Genomic DNA, 16400 nt, shown 5'->3' on the forward strand with positions numbered 1-16400 from the left:
GGTGCGGCCCTGTTCAACTCCCTGGCGCCTGCAGTGGGGCCTGAGTGGTCCCCTGGGTCCTCACAGCCACACTCTGGTCTAGCAGAGTGTGGGTCATGCCTGCATGGAGCTGTCCCCTCTCGTGTGTGGTGACCCACCAGGCCTACGGGACACCTTCCCTGCGGCCCAACCACGGGGTTCTTCTCTGTGCCTACCAGCATTATTACACCGGTCCCACTAGCGTGTCATGGCACCGGTGTCCCAGGGTAAGAGGGAGGCAGGGAGGAAAGGAAAGGCAGCAAGCCTGGAGAGAAGACAGTGATCCACAGGGGGCTGAGGTGAACCCACACCACAGGGTCCGGTGCCCAGACCTGCCCGCAGAGAAACAGCCCGAGGGCTCCATGTTTCTGTCTCCGCCAGGCCCTGTGCCGGCTGCCCCTCCTCCCACCAGCGAGGGGACTTGACCGAGGCCCTGACTCCTGGACCCCCGCCAGTGCCCTTGCCCTGAGCCTGCCCAGCTCAGCAGAGATTGCCGGGCCATGGAGCACGCGGCCCAGAATAGTGCTGGGATGCCAACGGGTGACATTCTATCGCTGGGCCACCACACTGAGCGGTGCCTCCCACCCCCAAAAGGAGAAATCCGGGGGTGCCGGGTGCCCCAGGGCCAGGCCAGGCGGAAGGGTTCTGTGCACGGAGCCAGCGCGCGCCGCCTCTGGGTTCCTCCTCTCCTGGGCTGGCATTCCCGGCGGCCCCGCCTGCTCTATTTTCATTGGTGGCACACGGCCGCTCAGAGAAGCCCTGGATCCCATCACCTGGGCCAGAGGCCCCTTGTGTACAACGAGGGAAGAGCAGCCAGGCCATAGTCTGTCTCCTGCTTAGCCCGCTGGGCTTGCCGTCCAAGGGGCATTTCTTGGGGGACTGTCCCCCCTACTCCCTTTCTGGGGCAGACCTGTGTCTCCAGGCTTCACGGGCTGTGCCCTGGATCCTCTCTTGGGAACTGGCACCCACACGCTGCGACCTAGGCTTGGCTGTGCTGGCACACAGGGTGACCTACTGGGTGGTCGCTGTGCTGGGAGCGCAGGCCAAGCCAGTACAGGCAGGTGCGCACAGCACTGGGCCCTGTCCCCGTGAGGCCTGGCTCTCCTGCGAGTGCGCCCCCTGGTGCTGACACGGGTGTGGCACACAGCTCTGACCTTAGCCGAAGTCCGGTATTGTGCTGAGCCCCCAAACCCCATCAAGACAGGCAGGCAGGGGCCCCTAGGATTTCCCGGCTCCCGCTCGGTTGGGGGGAGTTTCTGGCCTGGCGCTCTGCAGCCAGCGGCTGCTTGGCAGACACTCCGCTCTGGGAGGGCAGACGCTACCTCAGCCGGCCCTGCTTCAGGAGCCCAGTCTGAGGATAGCCGGGGCAACAGAAGTGACTAGAAGGGACGGGAAGGGGGCAGCCTGGGGCCTTCTGCCTGATTGCCTAGGGCCTCCTGGTCCAGCCCCGAACCTGGGGGTGCTGAGGACCCTCACTTGAAGGCAAGGAAAGCAGCGAATATGCAGCCCAAGGCTCCGACTGGGCACGGAGAGGCGGAACCTGGGAGCCAGCCACAGCGGACCCCCATGGCTCCCGTTTCTTTTGGGTCCCCAGTCCACCCCGAGACGCTGCACACGCAGCCGTACTGCACAGTGTTTCTTTAATTGAAAGACAACAACCGACCTCAGAAGCAGCCCCTCCTCAACCTGGGCGTGATCACTCGGAGCCCTCACTACCCCAGGGGCTGGAAGGCAGCGGGAGGGGAGACCTAGCCATCGTGGGGGAAAGGGGGACAGTGAGAAGCGTGATGGGGACTCTGGCGGGATGCTGGGTCCCACCCAGGGGACAGACTCTCAGGGTCTGGCTGAGTCCAGTGCTCCCCCTGGACTGTGGAGCGCGTGGTTGCAGGATCATCCAGGCTTGGGGGCGAGGTCTGGGTGGGGTGGGGGGCAGCTGTCCCCCACCGCAGCCCGCCTGGGTAGGGGCTGGGCAGAAGCCCAGCGAGACAGAGACCAGACCCAGCCCAAGGATGTGAGAGAGGAGAGGGAGGACGAGGGAGGGACAGACGGAGAGACAGAGAGAGACGGAGAGGACTGATTCAGGGGCCAGTAGAGCAAAGAGGCTGGGATGGATGGCCGTGAACTCACAGAAGGATGGCAGGGGGCATGGGAGGAGAAGGGTAGCAGGCCAGGCCGAGGAGGGATGTGTGCCAGGCAGGTAGGGTGGGCTCAGCGGGGTCTGCTGTCTCCATCCCTGGCCCCCCAGACCCAGGGACCATTTTCCTTGGACTGGAGCCTCAGACAATTTGGTTTTGGGGTGAATGGGAAGAAAGCTTCGTGGGGGCACCTCTGCGTGGTCATGATGGGGGAGCAGGGGTGGCTCTGAAGCTAAGGGGCGTGTGATGGGGGCCAGGCCCCACGCCTCACCTGCACACTTGGGAGCCAGGGCAAGGACGTCGGGCGGTGATGAGGGGGGTTGGGGATCAAGGGCAGGGCTGGGTTGGGTGCAGTTGAGCATTGGCTTCGCTCCCTTTCTTTGCTTCCCCCCCTCAGGACATCCGCTGTGCTGCCCAGAGACCCCACCCAGGCCACCTTGGCGGCTGCTGCCACCTCTACTTTTTGTAGTTGCCGAACTGGATGGCCAGGCGGTCAGTGACGCAGCGGAAGGTGGCCGGTTGCACCTCCCAGTAGGGCACGGGGTTGCTGAAGAGGCTGATGCCATTGTAGTAGGCTCGCTTGACCCCGAAGCCCACCGGGCAGAAGTCATTGACGCCCACCTTGGTGATGTTGTTGGTGTGCAGATAGACCACCTGGGGGCAGAGGGGTGTGGCTCAGGCTCAGGGCAGTGGCCCAATCGCCCCCACCCCCCTGCCTGAGTCTGTCCTGCCTGGGTAGGCCAAGCAGAGGGCAGAACCCCGAGGGCTGGTGCCCTCCCTCCCGCCTGAGTCCCATCCCACCGCCTCACAGGCCACGTTTCATTGTGTTGCATCCACGCGGCCCTTTGGGGGCATGGAGGTGATCCTCCCATTGTCTGGAGGAGCAGACTGAGGCTTGGGTATGGTTGTTGGGCGGGTGTTGGCCAGCGTTAAGGCACTGGTGTGTGACTGGGTGCTGGGATGGGGAGCTCGGGGTGTGTGGGTGTGAGGTGAGGGGTACGTGGGGCATGAGTGGTGGGGTGGGACTGTCGATGCGGGAAGGATGGCTCACATAAAGTCCCTGGCCCTCCCTCGGGGTTCCCTGGGCTCTGGGTTTGCCCCCAGGGAAGCAGCTTCCCAGTCCAGAGCCCCAGGGGCGTGAGAGGAGAAAGAGCCTCCTCCTCCCCCGGTCCCCCAGCTCCCTGAAGCCACACTCTATGGGACACGAGGGTCAGGAAGTGAGGACCCAATGACGGCAGGGAGGCGCTCAGACTGCAGCAGCGCCCTCTAGAGGCGGCAAGGACACGGCCGCTAGAGGGCGCGCTCGGCCTGGCCGGGTGGGGGGGGTTGCTGCTGCCGCTGCAGGTGGGCGGTCCCCACGCAGGGCTCAGGCGGGCTCCGGTGTACTCGGCTCTGACTGGCCAGCCCGCGAGAATGGCGGGTCTCCTGGCACGTGTGAATGGGTTGGAAGCAGCGACTGAGGTCCAGAGCAGGGCCGAGTACGACCAAGTTCATCCATGTGGCTGACAGCCAAAGTGGGGGTAGGGCCCCTGAGAGAGCCCCAGGCCAGGCCCTGTATCCCCTCATCAGCCCACTTCGTGCCCTGGGCTGTCCTTGTCTTGTCGCAGATCTGTGTACCCCCGTGCCCAGACTGTCCCCTGACCTCGTGGGCACCCACCTGCGAGACCTGCTCTTCCCTCACGACCTTGCTCCCCCGGGCCCCGCCCTCTCTACTGTCCACAGTGGCATCCCCACCCGACCCTCTTCTTCCTCAGTGCAGGGGGTTGGCACTGAGGGAGGGATCCCTGAGACTGCTCCCTTCCAGCGAGGTCCCATTCCACTCTGTACCCAGACCCCACACGTGCTGGGCCTGAGCAAGGAGGGCCATGGGCTGAGGGGCTGCCCTGGGGATGTAGGCTGCTCCCCTCCCCCAGTCTTAGAGAACCCAGCACCAGGGGCTGCCCACTCCCTGGCTCTCACCTGGAGGAGCTTGAGGTCCGGAAGGCCAGCAGGCACCCTGGACAGCTTGTTATTGTCCAAGTGCAGTTCCCGCAGGGTGGGCAGAAAACTCAGGCTCCCATTCTCAATCATGCGGATCTGGTTGTGGCCCAGGCCCAGCCTGCGAAGGGGTGGATGAGAAAAAGACGGTGTGGTGGGGCCCACAGGCCACACGGCACTGTGTGGACTCAGGCCCCCCCGGCCCCCCAGCCCACCTGTACAGCTTTGAGTAGCGGAGCAGATCCTCCAGCTCAATTGCCTGGATTTTGTTGTGGTCCAGATGGAGTTCATTCAGGGTCTCGGGGAGGTCTGCCAGGAAAAGAGGATGCTCTGGGCTGAATGCAGGAGGGGAGGCCATGTGCGTGGGCTGATGCTGTGTGTGTGTGTGTGTGTGTGTGCACGCTCCCACGCTTGGTGGAGCAGAGACCCTAGCTCTGCCCCAGGTGGGGAGAGGGGCAGCCAAAGCCCTCCCTGAGTAGACTGGGTGCCTCCAGATGGCTCCAGGCCCCCCACCTGTGTCCATGTGTGCTTCGAAGGCCAGGTAGAGTGGGAAGCAAGGGCTGCCTTCCTACCTTTGGGGATGCCGGTGAGCTTGGCCTCAGAGATGCGCAGGTAGTTGAGCTTCAGGCCATCGAAAGCTCCAGGTTCAAAGCCACTGTTCTCCAGGGGGTTCCCACCCATCTCTAGGAGAGAGGCCCCCTCAGCCCTGGAGCCAGGCCTGGGCATCTGCCCACACACCCCCGGAGCCTGTCGGCTGCCTGGTTTGGGCTGCCCTAATGGGCCCTGCTAATTACCCGCTCCCCCATCTCTCCCTGAAAACGGTGCCACTAATTTACTAACGCAAGTGGACTAAATGCAAACTCCTCTCTATTCAAGGCCACTAACTCCCAAGGGCACTGGGCCTGGCATCGGCCTTAGGGGGCAGAGGGAACAGGGAGAAAGGGAGGGGTGACAGAAATCAAGGCTGGGCTCCCCGGCCCCCCCAGCCCCTGGCTGGCTGGCTGGCCGCACTGGCCCTTTCCTTTCCCTTTCCTTACGGGCCCTGAGTTTCTCTTCACCTTCCCTTGGCAGCTCTGGGGCGTGCTCCTAGACAAGCCTCCAGAAAGTTCCGTGAGGCCCAGCTGGCTGGTCCATGGCTGTCCCGGACAGCCCAGCGCCCAGCTGCCCTGGCTGGCAGAGCCCCCCTCCTTGACCCTTCTCCCCCATCCACTGCCACCGCCGGGGAGGGGTGATGACTGCCCCTGGCGGGACCTCGCTCACCGATGCAGTTCATGTTGCGCAGCCCACTGAACACGCCCTTGGGCACCTTGCGGATGCGGTTGTCATGGATGCGGAGCTCCACCAGGGAGCTGGGCAGGTTGGGAGGGATCTCCACCAGGTGGTTCTTGGAGATGTAGAGCTTCTGCAGCTTCCGCAGGGGGCTGAAGGCCTTCTCGTGGATCTTGGAGATCTTGTTGCTTGCCAGGACCAGGGCCTGAGGGGGGCGGCGCATGCTGGATTGAAGGCCCAGCCCCCACCTGCCCGCCTTCTCTGCTCCCCCATCCCCTGCCGCCTGAGCTAGCGATTCACGATTAGCAGTTATCAGGACTTTACAGGTGTTTGAGCCCCAGCTCAGCCTCCAGGAGACCCGTCTGTGCTCCCGGGCAGAGTGGAGATCGGGGAGCTGGCGCTCAGGCCCAGCAATACCACTGCTGCTTAGCGTAGCCTGCCGCTTCTCTGTGTCCCAGTTTCCCCACTTGCACCCTGGCTACAATGAAATCTTTTCTCACTGTGTTGCTGGGAGGAGTCAATAAGATGAAAAGTTTTCAGTCAAGAAGGGAATTGGGCTGAGTGATCCTGTCCTGCACTTATGGCTGCTGACACCTGCACATGTGCCCTGGGACCCTGGGCACTCCCACCACAGCCGCCTCCAGACCTCTCTCAGGACTCCCCAGGTCCCTGGTCCCCTCTCGCACTCCACAAGTATGTGCCCACACCCATCTGGACTCAACCCCCCGTGCTGCGGGCCTGCCACCTCCTTGCAGCCCCTCGGAAGGGCCAGGGTGGGCTTACATAGAGATGATGGAGGCCTTTGAAGTCATCCTTTCGGATCTCAGAGATGTCGTTGTTCTGCAGGTCCAGCAGAGTGGTGTCGGGAGAGATCTCTTTGGGCACAGCCTTCAGACCTGGGGGCCGGCACCACTGTCACCAGTGTGAGCCACGGCCGTGACCCCAGAGTGGCGCGGAGCTCAGGGACTCGCGCGCACGCGGACCCGCACGCAGGGACTCTGCCGCAAGTGGGCCAGCGCCAGAGCCGGCAGTTGGAGGGGCTTCTCGCTCCCCGCTTGCTTGCAAGCAGACCAATGGACACCCTCCCACACTGAAACCAGGATTCCCGAGCTGGCTTGAGGTCACCCCCTACCCACCCTCATGCTTCCACGTCCATCCCACTGGACTGACCCAGGTCGGAGCACTGAACGACCCGCAGGTGGCAGTGGCAGCCGAAAGGGCACATGGCGCCGTAGGTGGGCGGGAGGGCGTCCAGGTCTGGGATGCCCGAGGTTGTGTCGGCGCCTGAAGCCTCCTCGTCGTTCAGCATGGGCAGCCCGTCGTCCAGGGTGAAGTCCCAGAAGCCTTTTTGCTCAAAGGGCAGAGCCTGGCTCAGGGCCAGCAGGGCCGCAAGAGGCCACAGGGGCCACATGGTGGGCGTGCCTGCGAGACTGGGGCAAGAAGAGGCCATCAGGAGTGCCCAGCTGGCGCCCATGCCTGTCCTCTGGGCCCTTGCCTGGCTACCGTCCTGAGCCCGGGGGGCTGGGGCTCTGCACGTGTTGGCCTCGTGTCCCTCACCCCTCACCCCTCACCGGTGCAGCCAGGCCCTGGGCTGTAGGGGCCGGGAGGGAGGTGCGGGTGGGCAGGAGACCCCGGGGCAGGACTTGGCCTCAGTGGGCAACATTGTGTCTTCCCAGTTGGTAAGTCTGTATCCCTCCAACACGCTCACACAAGTGCACACACACACACTCACGCAAGCACACACACACACGCTCACGCAAACACACACTCACGCAAACACACACACTCACGCAAGCACACACTCACGCAAGCACACACACTCATGCAAACACACACACTCACGCAAGTGCACACTCACGCAAACACACACACTCACACAAGCACACACTCACGCAAGCGCACACATACACACTCACGCAAGCGTGCGCGCGCACACACACACGCACCAGCCACTGAGTCAGCCGCAGCCTGCCTGGGGGGTCAGTGAGGCTAGTGGAGGAGGCGGAGAGGGAAACCCAGCCATTTGCCGCCCACAGGCTTTGAGGAATTCAGATTTAAAGAAACCACTGTGGCCCGGGCCACTGCCACATGCTCAGGGCAGCGTGGGCGTGCTCAGGGCTGACTTAGGTGACCACAAGTCGCTTCCTTTCCTGCCTGAGCCCCTCTTGCAGCAAACCCACATTTTTCTAAGAGAGTCAAGAGGACAAGGCACTAGGCTGGGCGCGTTGGGCAGAAAGCTGGGCCAGCCCTGGAGGGAAGGTGGAGGAAAGGGGCATTCTCCCAGGCCATGCGTGGAATCCTGGAGATGGAGGGGGCATCCCTTGCCCACCCCCACCTCTGCTCCCCTGGGCCGTGGCTTCCTCCCCTGGCTCAGCCCGCAGAGCCCCAGGGCTCCCACCTCTGCTCCCCCCCTTCCTTCTGCTCACGGCCCGGGCCCCTGGAGAGGCCACCGGAGGGGAGCAGGCTGCTGCCACGGTGGCGGGCAGGTTCAGGCTTGTCCAGAGGCTCCTGTGCTGAAAGACAGTGCCCAGAAGGGGGCTGGAGCCCCTGCCTCTCCTACCACCCCCAACTACCCGCTTTCCTGGGAAAGCCCCAGCCTCATTTTCCCATGTTAAAGAGGAGTAAGTGCGCCTGCCCTGCTTGTCTCCCAGGCGTGGGGTGTCTGGGGTTGCCCCAGGTGCAGACGTGAAGCAGTCCCACCCCAGGGAGGCCCTCACTTGGGGCCCATCTTGGCCAGGAGAAGGGCTGTTCAGGGCTTCAGTGGGGCTGGGAGAGCCCCCCGAGCCTGATGGCCGGCTGCAAAGGGGAAAGGAGGCCCCCAGCAGGCCCGGTCGACCTGGGGCTGGACTGGCTGCCGGGGGTGGGCACTGCTGCCCCGGAGTCCTCCCACCAGCAGGCAGGTGTTGGGGGCTGTGGCCACCTCCAGACGTGGGCACAGCAGCTCTGCACCTCGGGTTCCCATTGATCCCCATCTTGCCGCCCCTCTCGCACTCCTCAGGCCCCCCGCTGAGCTGGTCACGTGGCCTGTCCTGGCTCCCACCATCCTGAGGACGGAGCTGCAGCTGCCAGCGTGAGGGGCCGGAGGAGCCTTTCTGGCAGCTGGGGCCGCAGTCTGCTTGGCAGGCAGAGGCCGGGGGTCCAGAGCGCCACCAGCGGGCCCCGGTGACGGGCTCAGCAAAGCTGCCTACCTGCCCCGGTCACACATCAAAGTGAGGCCCCCTCATGCCGGGGGAGTGCCCAGCCTCCCTGGCTCCTTCAAGCCTTGAGAGCCCACGATGACACTCCAGGTCCCGCCAGCCCCAGGCTGGCCCAGTAGGACCTGGGGAGCCCCCAGAGGGCCTCGGCGAAGAGTTGGGAGAAGGCCCTGGGCTGGCCTATCTGGACCACGAGTCCCTCCTTCTTCCCACGAGTTCGCAAACCCCAGGGCAAAGCAGGGTGGGCCTAGGCCTCCCAGGCTTGCCGCTGCTGTGCAGGGCCCCTGCCCAGGGGCTGCTGGACACCCAGGGCTGGGCAGAGGAAGGCGAGGATGAAGGCGGGGGTGGTGGTGAGTCAGGGCTGGAACGCCCGGCAGGATCCTTGGGAGGCTCTGGGATCCACCGTCCACCTGGACAAGTGGGGGTGGGGGGCTGGTCTGGCCAGGCCCGGTGGGAGGCTTTGGGAGGCACTGCGCGCAGACAGGCCTCTTCCAGCCTGGTGGGACCGGGAAGGTCTGGGGGCCTCCACGGGGAGCCTCCACCCGCATCTGGCCCCTCCACCACGGGAGAGGATGGACAGGCGCTGGGAAGGCCAACCAGGGCAGGACTAGCCACTGGGGCCCCAAGTGGGCTCACGGGACCCTCCCCGGGGGGACGGAGGCTCTGGAGGAGGTGAGCCGGCTCCGGGCCGCCGTGCCTGCTATGCTGATGTTGCTGAATCTGGGGCCCCACAAAGAGGCTGAGAGAGGGGAAGGGCCAGCTCCAGTGCAGACTCACTCTGAGGGGGAGGGAGGCTGAGGGCTTGGAGGCCCTACCCCAGGGCCCCGTGACAGAGCACAGGACAAGGTCTGGCTGGTTTTACCCGGCTCCTGGCTGGGCCCAGGCAGTGGGCAGGCTGGCGCACTTTCCGGCACAGCCCTCCTTTCCCCGGGGAGAACTGGCAGGAGACTCAGCGGCCAGAACTGTGCAGAGCGGAGGGGGCCGACTGGACACCAAGCCCACGGGGGCCGCAAGAGACCCCCCCCACCCCGCTCCCCCGCAAGCGCCAGAAGGAGCCAGGGAGGGGCCTGGAGGGGGCGCCCGGGAGGAAGGCACCGTTTTACCGAGGAGAAAACGGAGGCCTAGAGAGAGGAACCAAGGTTCCCCAAATCACTCAGCCTGAGACTTGGAGCCCAGCTCAGGCAGCTCCAGGCCCCGGGCTTTCAGGCCTCAGCCGGAAGCTCCACACATGGCCCAGGGGTGATGGGTTCTCTGGCCCGCGGGCTGAACGTGGGCAGTGCATGGAGGCTGGGGGAGGAAGCCGAGCTGCAGGGCTGCCTCCCCCCACCTCACACCGGGTCCCTCTCACCGCACACACGTGCAGGAGGCGGGTGGGCCCTCAGCCCCGGAAGCGGGAGCCCCTCACGGACAGCTACTGTGAGACCCACAGCAAGTCCTGCCAGCACCCCCACCCCCACACTACCCAGGCCTTTGGACCTCCTGAGTGTGTCCCCAAGGACTTCAGGCAGCCTCGAGCCCCATCAAAGTGTTCTCTGAGCTGGATGGGCCCCTCCTCCTCCTCAGAGCGAAGGAAAGAGGCGGTGAGGCCTCAGGCCGCGTGCCCACAGGTTGGAGTGAGGGCCGCCCACCCAATAGGGCTCTCCTTGTCTGGCCCTCTGAAAGCCAGTGCAGTCCTCCAACTGGGACTGCTCCAGGTCACAGCCAAACAAGACACACTGGCAGCCCCTGAGAACACGGAGGGGCCGTGCCAGGCATTCAGGCCAGGCCAAGGGCGGCGGGAGCGGGCCTGAGGTCTGGCAGGCCCTGGGAGCTCGCCTGCAGATGTGCGGCCCGCAGCTGCCAAGTCGCAGATGCCGGATGCCTGATGCTGTCCCGCAGTCTCGGCCCGGGTGTCTGGCCCCTCTGAGCAGCCCGACCTGAACCCGGGTGCGCGTGCCGTCTTCCACCCCGCCCGGCGGGTCCCTGGGACTGTGGGCCGCCCTTCCCCCCTCCCCTCTGTCCGCCAAAGCCTTTGAGGCCCAGCTCCTACTAGCAGGCCAGAGGCAGGGGCGCTGCCCAGAGCTCTGCTCTGCAAGCCGACACGCGGCTGCTCACCGCCTCCCTCCTGGGCCCGAGAGAGGGGACGTGCACCACCAGTGGGTCTCTTGAGGCTTATGCGTGTGCGTGCGCGTCGGGGGAACTGTGTTTGGGGTCGTGGCTGCGGGGGGTTGGGTGGGCCCTGAGCCCCGCCCCGTCGGTGTCTGCACGCCAGTCACCCCGAGCCCACCGCCGTGGCCTCAGCACGCCTTCCAGCTACGAGGGGAGCAGACATCCAGGCGTGGCTGGCCAGGGCGCTCCTCCCTGCTGGGGTCTTGGCGCTGCTGAGGTGACTGGACAAAGCTGGGTCCTGTGCCCCTGCAGCCTTCAGGGATAGACTTGACCCGGATGTGGGTGTCGGAGGCCAACAGAGAGCCAGCCCATGTGCTGCAGAGCGCTGGCACCAGGGAAGCGGCCGGGGCTGACCAGGCCGGACGTCTCTCCCCACAGCCTTGAGGACTGCCATCACTTCCACCCCCAGCCTGCTGGCAAACCTCTGGAAGGCCGGCAGTCCCAGTGCTGGCCTTCTGCCGTGCCAGAGTCAGGCGGCAGATGAGCCAGGTCAGCTGGGGGTCCTGGGCTGCTGGGTGCCCTGCCCCCCTCCACGGAAGGCTCGCTGCAGAAACCCTGAGGGAAGGGGAGAGTGTTCTATCCCTTCTCAGGGTGGGACAGGGCACTCAAGTGATTTCTTAGCACAGCCCTCCTGAGGACCAGCAGGAAGTGCCATTTCTACCACTGGATGAATGGGTGAACTGAGGCTCAGAGTCTGCCCGAAACCCTTGCCCAAGGCCACACTGTGACGAAATGGTAGAGCGGGCACACGTGCCTTGCCCCACCCTCTGCCCCCGCAGACTTTGTTGCAGAGCCCAAAGTCACAGAATCCCAAGCTCCCTGGGTTGCACAGGGGGCCGAACCAGCCCCCGGTCCCTGCAGAAGACTCCTTGCATCTCCCCCACTCTGGCTGGGAGGTGACGCTGACGGAAAGCAGGGCCCTGCCCTGTGGGTCCTGCGCCCCCTGGCTTGCATCACGAATCCTCTAGAAACATGGCGTCGCTCTCTGACCGCCACCATCCATAGCTCCCCTCAGCCCGCGGGGCCAGATGCCCCTCCTCGGCCCCAGCGCACCCATCAGGCCAGCCCCAGCCCCTCTGCCTCCGCCTCCAGCTGCAGGGAAGTGGCCTGGAAAAGCCATCATCCCAGCCTGGCCCGGGAGATTCCCCCAAGCATCTTAGGTCCCAGCAGGTGCCAGACCCCACAGGGAGATGCTCTCAGCCTGGTTCCCAGAGCCTGAGGTCCTGTCTGCCTTGCTCCCTCACTGAGCCAGTGACTCTGGCTGGGGTGGACGTAGCCCTCTGCAGCTAGCCTAGGAGGTCGCCGGACCTGTCACCCGTCTCCAGGGACAGGGCTGCCAGAGCCAGACTCCGTCTGCCCTCTGCCCTTCTCCTTCAGGTCCTAGTTTTGTTCCCCAAATCCCCGATCCCGTGGCCACTCGGGCCTCTGACTGCTGTGTCCCTCTTGGCCATCTCAGCCACCCAGAGGCAGCTGGTGGGGGAGAAGCAGGGGCCGGTTCAGAGTCGCATGGAGCCTGGGACCTCTCCCAGCCCGCTGCCCCTTGTCCTGCAGCTCAGCTCCAGGCTGGGGTTTCTGCTGAGTTTGGCCTTCAGATGCCGTGGATCAGGAGAGCTGGCTGTGAGGAGGCCGGGTAGAGCCCCAGTCCCCTAAACCTGAAGGATGTGTCACCATGGGGAGGGGCAGGCATGAGTCGTCTGAGTCCCTGGCACCTCCACTGGGCTTGGGAACGTCAGCGATGCCAGCCTGCCAATGAGCGCGAGCTGGGCTGCTCTGCGGACTGCTATGGGGGCCGAGCAGCCTCTGGAGGAGCTGAGGCTGGTGGGGTGTGGGCAAGTGGGCAGTTTCCATAGGCACCCAGGAGCTGCCCCACCCCAGAGTAGAGAGGGTGGGGGACAAGCCAAACAGAGTCCCAGAGGGTGTGAAGGAAGCCCTGGGGGACCCTGGGGCTGGGGACTCCAGGTAAAGGGAGGACTTTCACCCCAGAACCTTCCATCTGGAAGGTGGGGAGATGAACCACAGCCCCAGGGAGCACTAGGAAGCTGGTTTTGGAAGCCTGGAGAAGGGCCTGGCTCTAGGGCTACCAGTTAGCCTCTGGTCTGGGGCAGGACTGAGCAGACTCCCTCTCCGTCCTCCCAGGGCAGTCCCCTCTGCCTCTCCCCACACTGGCTTCCTCGAAGACAGGATTCACAGAAAAGGTTTTGTGGGTCATCAGGTGTGGGCCCCAGTATGTGAGCAGAGGGGACAGAGGGGGTGGGAGGAGAACTGAGTGCCCCGGGCACCAGCCGACAGGACAGGAGGGGGCAGAGCTGGCAGGGCCCGGGGGTGCCTGCCTCCAGAGGGGGCCCATGCTCACCCCCACCCCACGCTCACAGCAGGGCGCCCCAGGACAGTCACCATCACCCTCCAGCCCCAGGATTTGAGCTAAGCCCTTGGGCTGGTGTGTCCCCTCCCACCAGCAGGGCCGACAGGCACGGGGAGGGGTGAGCAGCTCAGGGCAGGGACCAAGCTCTCCAACCCTGGGGAAGAACTTTCTAACAATCCAGGGTGTTGGCAGGGAAGGAGAGGGGCTCCAGACATGCCACTGAAAGGACAAACAGCCCAGTGGCCTAGCAGGTGGGGCTTTGGAGGCCCCGGAGCTGGGACTGGGGCCCTGCCCGGAGGCGAGCCAGACAGTGCCGGGCCCTACTGGGAGTCTGGGAGCTGGGCTGCCGCCCGCAGCTCTCAGTGCTCCAAGGGTGGCCCTGGGGGCCGGCCACGGCCTCAGGCTGCATCCCCAGGCGGCCAAAAACAAGTTATCGCTGGGACAGGCCTGTCTCCTTGGGGCTTCTCCAGGGAGTGGAGGAGGGCTGGTGGTGGGTGGGCCTGGGAAGAGGCTCATGACAGATCCCTCCTCTGGGACTCGAGGACGAGGACGCCCGCCGCCAGCGCTGGAAGGGATGCTCTGTGGTCCTGAGTGACTAAGGAATGTTGCTAAAGAAAGGAAACGCTTTCTTGTCTTACGAACACACCCTCTCTTCCGGTCCTTCCCCATTCATGCTCCTCTGTTGGGCCAGGGCCACTGCTGCGATTGGGGGGAAATTGGGGCCAATGCTTGCATGTCACCCTGCATGACGGTCAGAGGGCCAGCACCCCACATTTCTGGGCTCCTAAAATGAGCTGGTACAGAACTGCCACCAGACCCATTGGTGAAAGGGCTGGGCCTCGGACTCCCCATCAGCATAGTGGGGTCCCTGGTCCCTGCTCCAGGGCAGGGCATAAAAGCGGTAGGATGGTTAACGCCCTCTGTGACCCGGATCCTGGGACGTGAAGGTGGGCTGGTCGGTGGGCCAGCCGGGGTGGCCAGGGCACCACTCAGCTGCTCGCTGCCTCACCATGGGGGCCCTCCCTGCTCCCGGCCTTCTTCCCACTGCCCGGTCTTGGCGGCTTGGAGACAGTACTATGGCTTCCTTTCGATGCACGCACAGAGAACTGCCCTCAGAGGCTCACCCACGCTGGCCCACGGCAGCCGGACACCGGAAGTTCCACAGAAAGGCGCCTCTGCCGAACCGCCAGCCTTCCCAGGATGTGGATGGCGGTGGTGGCCATGCACTCTCCCTCCTCACCATCCCGCAGCCCTGGGTGCACATTCCTGGGCACCTTCCTTGCTGGCACCGAGGGGGGCCTGAGCATCTCCAGCTGGTCTCAATCTCAGTCAGTCTCTACCTCGTGGAGAGCTGGCCGGCCAGGGAGGGGCGAGGGCACAGAAGCAGGAGCCCCCAGAGGGCAGGACTGGCCACCGAATCGGCAACCTGAGTGGCCCTTACGAAGACTTCAGCTGTGTGAGAACAATCTCCCTGGCCTGAGCGAGGTGGTCTGCCCTGCCTGCCCCACCCAGCACCCTGCCCTGGAGGACCCCGAGCCTTCTGCTCCACTCAGCGGAGCGACTCTGGAAGCTCTCACCAACCGGTGCCCAGGCCCCAGCCCCGCCCCATCCATGGAGCAGAGAGGTGCTGTTCCCATCCCCCAGCCTTCCAGCATACTCAGTGGCACACCCAGAGGGCTCCATTCTCCCTTGTTCCTCTCCTGGGTCCCTGGGCAGTTCCCTCAGCATGCCAACCACCTTGAGAGCTTGCGGGACATGGCCCGTGGGCCTGCCCCCTCTCACTCCAATCCCCACGCACTGCACTTGACCATAAGCTATCATCGTCAACATGCAAGTGACTTTGCGGGCTCCCTGGATGCTATGGGGTCAATAGCCGGGGTTTGTCAGTTAGGAGCTCTGAGTCCTGGCCCCAGTTCTGCCCCTGACTGGCTGTGCCACTGTGGGCAGGTTCCTGCCCCTCTCTGGGCCTCAGTTGCCCCCTCTGTACAATGGATGGGGTGGGAGTGGGACCAGCAGGGGCCACGCCTCCCCTCCCAAACGGCTCTGGAGGGCAACCTTGTTGCTACCTTTGTTTCAGAACCGTAGTTCTCCCTCCATTCCTGAGACGCCCCCAGGCACCAGCGGGGGGCTGCCTTTGGGGGACAAAGCAACTAGCCTGGGAGCTCTTGAACCTCACCCCTTCCTAAAGGTGCCCATCCTGGGATGATGGTGTCCTCACATCTACCCATGGTCTCCAGAAGCCCTCCGGGGCCCCAGGCCAAGCCTGCCTGGCTAACAGCACAGTCGCCTGAGTGTCCTTCTGCACCTCACTTTGGAACCTCAATCCAAGGGGGGGCTCTGGGGACAGAGAGGACTGAGCTGCCCAGGCAGTCCCGCCCAGGGACCCCCCCCCCCAGCCAGGACTCTGTGGACCCACACCTCGCCCAGGAGGAGGTGGAGGCACGGCATTAGCCTGTGGGTAAGCAAGGAATATCTGGGCAGGGTGCCTGGGGTGTGCCTGGGAAACCAAGTCTCTGAGCCCACGCCGTGGACTAGCCCCAGGCAGTGGGGACCACTCCCCAGTGACGAGCTTGGGCAGGCGCCCAGAGGTCCTCCTAACCAGGGCCAAGTGCAAAGTGCACCTGGGACTTGCAGTGAACTAAGGGGGCCATTGGCAGAGCCAGGGTCCCAGCCGCTCAGCCATGGCTGGATGACGCTCTGGGGTAGCGGCCAAGGGGAAGAACCCCGAGGGGCGAGGCAGAGAGGGCAGATGTGGAGCACAGCTGAGTAAGGTCAGAGGGGTGAAGGAAGGGGATGTAGAAGGTGCCTGGGGGACAGCAGGGAGAAGAGGCAGAAATGGGACAAGGACCCAGGGGGCCGCAGGGTGGCGACGAAGGGGCGCGGACCAGGAGCCTGCAGCCGTGCAGTGGGAATCCACAAGCAGCCTAGGGGCGGGAGAGGGCGGCGAGGGGGCAGCGGGGGAACTGGAGGAGGGACAAGGAGGGTGAGCATGGGGTTGGCAGGGTCGCGGGCATCTCGAGGACAGTGAGGGGGCAGCGGACCCAGGGGTGAGGCAGCGAGAGGAACAGCGGAGACACTGCGGGGCTTGTGGAGGTGGGGGACCCTACCTGAGGAGGGGAAGCGGCGGGCACAGGCTGGCTGGTTGGCAGTCTTGAGGGTCGGGCAGTCCGTGCGTCTGTCGGTCTGTCGGGTCGTCGGAGAGCAGCTGCTCACTCCTGGGCAGTTCGTGGAGAGAGGGAGACAGAGGCGGCGGCGGCAGCGGCGGCGGCAGGGAGGCTAAAGGCTGGGCGGGCGTGC

The 16400-nt window shown here is 64.8% G+C and overlaps 1 protein-coding gene across 1 annotated transcript; it reads right to left on the bottom strand.

The window, feature by feature from the left end:
- Positions 1–1641: 1641 nt before the first annotated feature.
- Positions 1642–16400, bottom strand: BGN (biglycan). The gene is made up of 8 exons (XM_081221882.1): positions 16211–16400; positions 6570–6829; positions 6183–6295; positions 5391–5604; positions 4703–4813; positions 4346–4439; positions 4113–4251; positions 1642–2807 (listed from the first exon to the last, which is right to left on the bottom strand). Exons 2-8 carry the CDS (start codon positions 6808–6810, stop codon positions 2610–2612), a joined length of 1110 nt encoding a protein of 369 aa, XP_081078008.1. The 5' UTR covers positions 6811–6829; positions 16211–16400; the 3' UTR covers positions 1642–2609.

The sequence above is a fragment of the Mesoplodon bidens genome, assembly GCF_964165515.1.
Source record: "Mesoplodon bidens genome assembly, chromosome: X".
Taxonomy (NCBI): Eukaryota; Metazoa; Chordata; class Mammalia; order Artiodactyla; family Ziphiidae; genus Mesoplodon; species Mesoplodon bidens.